Below are 8642 nucleotides of genomic sequence, written 5' to 3' on the forward strand. Positions count from 1 at the left end.
CAACTCTAGTTTACGGAGTGCTCACCCGATTGTGTCCCGAATGGCTTCTCCGGGACCGCGATAACATATCCTCCAGGAAGCTACCAAATTGACGCGGGGCTGATCCATTGTCTGAAATTCCGTATATTAAACCAAGTAGGAAAAACACTTTTTTTTTACCACAATGAGAACGTAGGAATCCTCTCTCCCACCCCCACTCCGTCCTTTTTTTCATTCTGGCGCAGCAAAATTTAAAAACAAAAAATACAGTGGCAACTGTTACCTGACAGCTAAAATGAGTCCGAGACCATTTTAAACATCCCTGTTGGCAATGAAGTTACAATTGGTTTTTGTTTTTCGTCGCCGAAGAAAACGTTAAAAATCTTACGTTGCTGCGGATGAATAAAAAAAATAAATACCTATATTCCATTGATTATGTTTGGTTAGATAGAAAACATGTCCAGCTTATGGTTTGTTAAACCAGTGTATTGTTATTGTTGCTCTATAGAAACAACGTTGCTTGTTAAGCATTACATTAGAAGTTCTGCACTGATAAATTCAAATGCTTTTCTGCTGTATTCTCTCTATCTCTCTCTCTCTCCCCCTCAAAAAATTGAAAAAAATTCACAAGAATAACGAAACCGATACATTGAATCTACATTCTACTTAATGCTTTAAGGAAAGAGGCATGAACCATTACTATTCACGAACACAGAATTTGGCGGAAGGAGGCTTCGGTCTGAGTAATGGTATCAATAAACATCGATGAGAAGTTGTAAAAATAATTTTAAAAAAATGTGTGGCTAATGAAGAGGTTGGGGTGACTCAATGGGACTCGAGATTAACCACTGAGCACTTACCTCCCCTATACGACGAATAACTATAATCATCGAGCAACTCAAGGAGGACTTCCTCCTATTTTAGGGTTTTTGCCTAAATGATTAATTGACCTGCCCTAGCAATCATATGGCAAAGCAAATCAGTCATAATGAAATAAATGGGAGGGTTTCACTAGGGAAAACGGATGAGAGTGAGAGGCAGAGAGAACAAAAATATTATGGAGGTTGCTGGTCTTTCAACCTACCAAAGATACATGGGATCGAGAAAATAACTAGGTAACTGTATGTACATAAGTTTACACAAAAGTCACACGGGGAAACTTTAGACCACAGCAAATGACGACAACGCGAACTTGCTGAGGGAAACAGTTGCATTTTCATAGATAGAAAATTGTCAGTCAACCATGAAAATACCTGAAACCAGCATATACCAGAACAAAAATACCCAAGCTGATACCGACCCATTTTGAACCAGCGATCACCTTCCCATGTCTCTCCGACTTTCGTTCTTGTTCCTTTTGCTTCTCTTTAATGTTATTGATGATTTGCTGTGTTATTTTACTCTTTTCTTTTCTTTCCTCGCGTCTTTGGCGAACTCCGCCATTGTCAGATTCTGCTGTCCTAACCAGATTTAAATTGAATAAACTCATTCGTAACTATAGTTTAAGAGTATGGAAAACAATTGTCTTTTTAAAATAAATAGGTATTGTTATCAACGAGCTACTACACTCCTAGACGAATTTCCACCAACCTTGGAATGGTGGTTTCTGCTTGTTTTCGGCGTTTTCGTTCGCATTCGCTGGTTGTAGTCTCTTCAACTACCGAGTCGCTCTCCGTAGGGTCTTCTTCAGTTTCCGAAGCAGTAGAAACTTCCATCTCTTCGCGAGGCCGTTTCGATGGAAGAACAGGAAGGGGGCGGTCATAATCTGAAAACAAAACGCACATGAAACGAAGGTGTGAATGTGCCTTTAAAAAGGAATGCCATTACCAGGTCGCACCAGCGATTCTGCGCGAGGAGGAATTGGGGGTGGGAGTTCTTCCGAATCATTGGTAGAATTTATCTCCTGGTTAGTAATAATCTCTTCTGTCCCACGTTGGACATTGCATCCTTGATTGAAGTTAATTGTTTCAGGAGAAGTAACGTCATCCTCTTCTTCAACCTCTTCGGGATTGTCCGACTCATCGTCTTCTGATCCACTATCAGAATCCGTATCACTACAACTAGCACTTCCAGGTACTTGAGGAGGAATCCACTTCGTAGATCAATATTCATCGATTCGGCTCCCTCAATAATTGAGAGGTATGAAAAACGTAACTGCTCTGCAGTTTGAATTAAACCCATTCTATAGCGGCGCATTTCCAATAGTAGTTCCTTGACGTTTACCCGCTCGCCACGTTCCAACTACAAAAATAAGGAAAATTTCCCAGAAATGTTAAAGTTATTGATACAATAAAATTTTTACTTGTAAGAGCGCAGTGTCAACTATGCAAAACGTTCCTGATCGTCCAATGCCGGCTGAACAGTGGACAACAGCAGGCCCTATTGGTCTAAATATATGTATGAAAGACAAAAATATTCTGATGAATTATGATTTATGAACGAATTACTCTTCTTCTGTTCCAGGTCCAAGTCCCCCAGTATTTCGAATATCTTGAAGATATTGGATAAAATCCGATGGGGTAGCAGGTACTCCAAAGTCAGGCCAAGTGGTGTAATGATATTGTTTAACTAATCTTACTTCTTCATTGTCCAAATCAGTAAGCCTTGGAAATAATACGAAATTATTGAAGACACTTTATTTACTTTTAACGTCGTCCTTCACCTTAATGTTCGCAGAATATAATTTTGTTTATGGTCTTCTTCAATAAGTTCAACAGTCAGGTGAACATCATCAAATGTCAACATTTGATTTGGGAGGGTTCCCACTGGCCAATAAGTATGGCATTTTATCTGTAAACAGAAAAAAGTGCATGACATTTCCATCTTAGTCTTTAAGTTGTAAAAGAAATACCTGGTTTTTCTCAATAGTATTATTTAGCATTACAATTATTTTACAATTTTGCTCCCATACCATTGCCCAGAAATGTGAGACAGTGGCTGCTAAAGGCCCTTGTGTCAATATGTATGTTCTTTCTACAGCTTGTACCTTTTGAAAATAAAGACTTATTATTATTCTGAAACATAAAGTTTAAAATATATATACTTTGACAAGACTGGCATTGATGTAGCTGCAATTTCCTCTTCGTAACACTATCCTGCTATGGTCAAAAGGATTGACATCCCGATAACGGTTTAAATCACGGTTGGCAATTTTTTTTGATTCAGCTATACTGAAATTGGCTGACTTCTCTCTTATTTCCTGAAGTAGAAAGAACATATTGAACGAACATTGAAAGTATAGAATTTCACAAAAGATAAAAATAAATGAGGAAAGTATGATCTATCCATGAATTTCGAAATTTGTATTACCGTGAAAAGTGGTTGCCATCCACGACGACTCTCAATAGCTTGGTATTCGTCTTTCACTCCATAATCACATTCCATTTTGAATAACGTTTCCTCCAGGATGTCGGAATATGGAGGCAAATGCTGAATGGCAAATAATCCAGTCAAAGACAAAAAATCTTAAGAAAGATTTTTGGCAGAATGCCTTTTTGCTTGTCCTTCAAATAGGAAAGAATGTTAATGAGATTAAATCTTGTCATTGGACAGTGTTTTTGTTAGGCAACAAATAGGAAACAAAATTAAAAAACAAAAAGAAAAAAAAACACCTCGAACGACGTTTATAGGAACGAAGCTACTCAGCCGGCGGCGCTAACTTCAAAGTGGCGTGTGTTAATGACTAAACGTATACAAAATCACCCTTACGAAAAAGTTGGGTATAAAAATAAATTTCACATCGAGATACTTAAAAACTATTTGATTTATGAAGATACATTGGTGGCATCAAAGCTTCTATTTTCGATTCAAGAACCTTTTCATCGCTCTGATCGAATGGCGCCACTTAGGCTAGATGCTTGATAGATATACTCTTTGTCGCCCTCCTTCCTCTTCAGAATAACCATGATCTAACTATAATTCCAGGCCAGAATAATGTGCGGGTGCGAACCGCGGACTACGCACTAGGTAAACTGTGGACTTTCAAGTGCGGATCACCTTCGTGCATTCAAACGTAATACGGCTTTCCAGAGCTCTGAGGGCGCATTTTGGCGTCAACCTTTTGTTGAACCTTTTTAGTTCAACTTTTCGTCAAGGTTGACGCCAAAACGGAAGAGTTGAGAAAAAGTTGAGCAAGGGGAGGAGTTGCAGTTCAACTAAAGCTCAACGGTGGTCTGGACCACCGTTGAAAAAGCTCAACTGTTTCAGTTGAACCACCCACTTTGTCGCCAAAACGGTCGCCTAGTTGAACCATCTACCGGGCAGTTGACGCAAAAATACAAGTTCACTAAAAAAGTTGAACTAAAAGTAGACGCCAAAATGCGCCCTGAGTCAGGTCTTCTTTCACTGATTTGGTCATTTTTCACAGGAGTAGTAAATTTCAAGTGAATTTGCCGAGCGCGTCAAAATAATACTAAAATGCGGCTGGATTGTTGAAACTGTCTAACAGATATTTTCAAATCCCATTATGGTTGCGCGTTTTGACACATAGAGTGTTCAGCATGATACGTGGACTATGGACTTTTATAGTAGGAGGTAAACGGCGGACTGCTGCGAAATTATGAGGGCCAGTCCACAGAACGCAAATTACTTTGGCCCTCACAGTTCCACAAAGAGGACTCTTCTTTTTCTCAATGGTTAACTGGCACCAAGCGGTAGAAGTTTGAACTGCTTGATCAGCTGCAAAAAAATCACAAATCCTGTATGATCTATATAAGACGTGACGCATTGTTTTTTTTGTGTGTGTGTGTTTTTGAAGTTAAATAAGTTCTTTACTTGTCCATTTTACGTTTCATCTTTTGGTGTAATGGAAAATTTTCAAAGTATAAACGATTTATTCTCTAGCTATCGGTCAAATATATCTGATGCTTGAACGTTACTTGTGTTTGCATAATGTTGCAGTCTTATATTTTCAATATGTTTAACTACTTTCCGTCTAAGGAGATGGACGAGAACCACATGCACACCATGATGTTTTGGAGCTTAATCTGCACAGTAGTGAAGAAGAATACATCGGTTCCAGTGAAGATGACGAAGACTTCATTGTCCCTGCTAAATATGTCAGAATTACAACCCTTGCAGAAATATTGTCACACAGAATTCAGCTTCCTATATCAAGTAGCTCTGAAGAAGTCAAACTTGATCCACGTCTTGTATCTGAACACTTGGTATGTTAGTTAAACATAACAAATTCAGTTCGACAACAATGAATGTTTTTATTTTTTTTTTTTTTGGTTTAGTATATGGGTTCAGATATGGAATTCATTGCACAGCCTGCTGCCTCGTTAGAGGAAGGAAGAGTATATGAACTACTTGCTCTGGTTCAGTCAGGAATAGTCACATTTCCTGAACATATTCTTCCACTTGTACTCTTTTCACCTTCACTTATATCAGCTTTGAGATCTGTCTTCAATGATTTAAAAGTCATTGCCCTGATTCCTGCCAGACCTAATTCCTCCACAGCTGATCCTTCTCTTGCCCAGTATGGTACCACAGCAGAGGTATATGAATACAGTGGGACAGAACCTGGTTTGCGTATTAAAACCAGAGTGAAGCAAAGATTCAAAGTACTAGCCACATGGATTGATGAATATGAGTAAGTTTTCCTTTTTTTTAATCTTTAACCATCATTAACATCTTAATCATTTTTTCCTAGGAATCTAATGGCAAGAGTGAAAATTCTTCCAGAAAAATCTTTGAGCCCAATGCAACCATGGCTATCATCAAAACTCATTCACCAAAGAACTTCGCTAATAGAAAGAGCAGTGCTAGAGAATTCATGGACAAGCTATCGCAATTCACTCGACACCAAAGTGTCTCCCCTAGCCGGCTGGGTGTTGCAGCAATTTGATTGTCATTCTTTGGCCGCTCGCGTTCGATTACAAATAAAGAAATTAATGGCTATCGACGATTCGAGCATGGAATTAGTGCCAACAGAACCTCATTCTCTATCCTTCTGGGCAGCTAACAACCTTCTCATGGACGACGAAGGTCGCTTAGAACTCCTTGAAGAGGATAACGTTATATATCGTTTAAGGACAGTGCTGGAATTAATAAGCAAGGTTTTGTTCTCTTTTTCACTCATTTTTATCTGGTCGTTTACGCAGTCGTGCCCGTGCGGTAAAGCAATCATGTTTGACAAGCTTCCTAATTTCCTGGTTATCAAGGTTGCTTTACCACATTTGGGTTTCGAAAAAGCGTGGTTGCATGTCAACGTAACAAGGGGAAGTTAGCTTCCACACGAAGTTGTGAATGAAGCCGTTTTTGGTTTCTAGTGACATTCCACAGAATTTAATAAGTTTTTGGTTTTTCTTTAGCGTCACGTCTTTTCCTGTTGCGTCTGCTCGGTGCCTATTGCTGATCACACGGACGTCATCCTGATATGCAGCCAGGGAACTAGTCTATTCTTCAACAATCCAAGAACGGCCCAGGTTCGCAAGGTCATGACTTTCAGACAAGTTCAAAACATTCGCGTCGTATCCCGTCCATCAGTCGAGTTTTCGTGGTTTCCTGGGTATTAAGATGTCACATTACTTAACTTACTCGTGCTTATAAGTATTTTTCTCAAGATGGTGATTAGAAATTATGTTTCTTGCAGATACGCTTGGTCACCTGGCGAATGTTCATCGTGCCGAAACCATTTGGGCTGGTACATAACATCTGCTGCAACTAAACAAATGAAACCCAAGAACTTTTGGGTCTTGTGCAGTGAATCTCTGCAGACGGAGACCATAGCTAAGTCTTCTGACGTTAACGTCAAACTGTTCTAACTTCCTTGAGTTCCTTTCCACATCTGTGGTTGTACAAAACACGCGTGTAAATGTGGATTTACTTGTTCGTCACGAAATGTAAAAAACGGACTGTATGGTGTGAGGGTTGTACAAATTGTGTGTGTAAGACCAATATGATAACAGGATACATTTTTAAAGCTTTGATACCTGGATAAACGGAGTGACCAGAATGTTTTCATATTCAAACGTGCTCAACTGGAATATTTAATTTGAAAAGACAATTCGCATTGGAAAGCAGCAAACGGATGTTATTTTCGAATTGGCTTCGAATTCTTCCAAATTCCATTATCGTAGGAGGCTTCTCAGCCATCCAAAGCTTGTCAAACTCAATGAAGAGGTAACAGTAAAAACGATGGAAATTCAGTAGCGTGGGACCAGGCACTTGAAGGTGATGGCAGCAGATGTTGTATATATGGCTTTTAGCTGTACCGTCTTTCCACAAATTGTACGCTAAATGAGTCAAGTTGATTCCTACTATAGCAAATGAATACCTGTAATTCCAAACTCCTATTAGTTATGGTTGGAAAGGATATAAGAGAAAAGAAAAAATAAAACAGTGAATTACCCATGGATGGGATGATTCGAATGAGACAGCACCTGAAGAGCAACTTCTGGATAGTTTTTTGCAAAGAAACTGAAGAACAAAGATAATTCTATAAGTATGCCAACTATAGAGGTGACAACCATCACGTAAAATACAAAAAACCCTACTGTAAGTTTTCAAGTCCTAATAGTCCCATGCCACGAAAATCAGTCTTAGGATCATCCCCTTGAAATCCAATATCCTTCCACAAGTTGCTGACACGGCAATCAAGCTTTTTCGTTGGCATAAGAAGATTCCATAATTCCAGTAACTTTTCCTCGTGTTCCATATTAGATGAGTCATATGCAGTAGTTCTAATATTCTCCAGGTCATGTAATAACTGTTTTAAACTCCATATTATGGATACACATTCTCCAAATAGTTTCGTAAATCTGTAAAGAAAACTTTTGATAATGTATTATGACTCACACAGTTACACACAGGGAAACTTACGGTTGATGAGCATCAAGGTGAATTTTTTTAATATAGCAGATTGTTTCCACAGTATTGTGAATGATTTGGGCAGAACCTGCAGCAGTAAACCTTTTCTCCCTAGCTGCAAGGTCTAAAAATTGGAGAAGTGTATGCACTTTAACACTTTTTGACTGCTTCAACGAATCCTCTTTTATATATAAATGTTAAAGAAATAAGTGTTAGTATAGAAAACAGTATCTCACTATGTAATATCTAACCTATTCCAAGAATCCTTGGTGCACCAGATGGTTCACAGTAGCAAGTTCTCTGTAACTCACACAAACCCGTCGTTTGTCTCAATATCCATTTAATAAAAGGGCGTAAGATTCTTTTTATAAAATTAAATACAGGAGAGAGGAACCAGCCAAAGAAATTTGAAATGTAGGATACCGGTTGAGAAAGCATTGCACACAGTTTACTTAACCATGCAACATACTATGTTCTTTCTATTACAAATGGTTCTAGTTGACACACCTAGCCTCATCAATGAAATATTTGATTTGCAACAAAACGAAAGCAACCGTCAACATGAAGAACAAAATTTGATATGGTAATGCACAATAAGTTAGCAGACTGCAATGGGCGTGGTTTCTGCATAGAAATAGTGATGTTTACTACCGGAATAGTTCCGCATAGACAGTCGTTAGGAAAATGTGGGAACCAATCTTGAACTTACATGGAAATCTCTAGTCACTCTGAAATTCGAGTGAATTTAAGTTATGTAACATCGGTATAAAATTTCAAACGATCAAGGTCTTTAGCAATCATACTAATTCAACATTTTCAATTGGTTCGATAATCGCGCGCCCCTTACGATT

General features: G+C 38.6%; 3 protein-coding genes across 3 annotated transcripts; 1 reads left to right on the forward strand and 2 right to left on the reverse strand.

Moving 5' to 3' along the window:
* Nucleotides 1-602: 602 nt before the first annotated feature.
* On the reverse strand, nt 603-3783 carry LOC130696824 (tyrosine-protein phosphatase non-receptor type 2-like). Its single transcript, XM_057519938.2, is given in 11 exon segments — nt 603-1439; nt 1570-1744; nt 1807-2073; nt 2076-2220; nt 2282-2366; nt 2427-2582; nt 2642-2769; nt 2831-2965; nt 3023-3178; nt 3289-3482; nt 3591-3783. Coding segments are annotated over 10 exon segments (1545 nt in total). The 5' UTR covers nt 3364-3482; nt 3591-3783; the 3' UTR covers nt 603-1216.
* An 848-nt stretch (nt 3784-4631) lies between these two features.
* On the forward strand, nt 4632-6909 carry LOC130696828 (protein cereblon-like). The gene is made up of 6 exons (XM_057519946.2): nt 4632-4799; nt 4918-5144; nt 5217-5572; nt 5633-6038; nt 6294-6490; nt 6575-6909. The coding sequence occupies exons 1-6, from the start codon at nt 4784-4786 to the stop codon at nt 6744-6746; spliced, it is 1374 nt and encodes a 457-aa protein (XP_057375929.1). The 5' UTR covers nt 4632-4783; the 3' UTR covers nt 6747-6909.
* LOC130696835 (ELMO domain-containing protein 2-like) lies at nt 6851-8336 on the reverse strand. The gene is made up of 5 exons (XM_057519959.2): nt 8043-8336; nt 7804-7972; nt 7479-7742; nt 7333-7401; nt 6851-7258 (listed from the first exon to the last, which is right to left on the reverse strand). Exons 1-5 carry the CDS (start codon nt 8227-8229, stop codon nt 6949-6951), a joined length of 999 nt encoding a protein of 332 aa, XP_057375942.1. The 5' UTR covers nt 8230-8336; the 3' UTR covers nt 6851-6948.
* Between the last annotated feature and the right edge of the window lie 306 nt (nt 8337-8642).

The sequence above is a fragment of the Daphnia carinata genome, chromosome 5 (genome assembly GCF_022539665.2).
Source record: "Daphnia carinata strain CSIRO-1 chromosome 5, CSIRO_AGI_Dcar_HiC_V3, whole genome shotgun sequence".
Classification (NCBI taxonomy): domain Eukaryota; kingdom Metazoa; phylum Arthropoda; class Branchiopoda; order Diplostraca; family Daphniidae; genus Daphnia; species Daphnia carinata.

Coding starts and splice junctions, on each gene's coding strand:
- LOC130696828 (XM_057519946.2), top strand. Junction 5,573..5,632: donor ACATGGATTGATGAATATGA/GTAAGTTTTCCT, acceptor ATTTTTTCCTAG/GAATCTAATGGCAAGAGTGA. Junction 6,491..6,574: donor GAGTTTTCGTGGTTTCCTGG/GTATTAAGATGT, acceptor TGTTTCTTGCAG/ATACGCTTGGTCACCTGGCG.
- LOC130696835 (XM_057519959.2), bottom strand. CDS start 8,229: ATGCTTTCTCAACCGGTATCCTACATTTCAAATTTCTTTGGCTGGTTC. Junction 7,743..7,803: donor CACCTTGATGCTCATCAACC/GTAAGTTTCCCT, acceptor TTTTCTTTACAG/ATTTACGAAACTATTTGGAG. Junction 7,402..7,478: donor TTAGGACTTGAAAACTTACA/GTAGGGTTTTTT, acceptor TTTGTTCTTCAG/TTTCTTTGCAAAAAACTATC.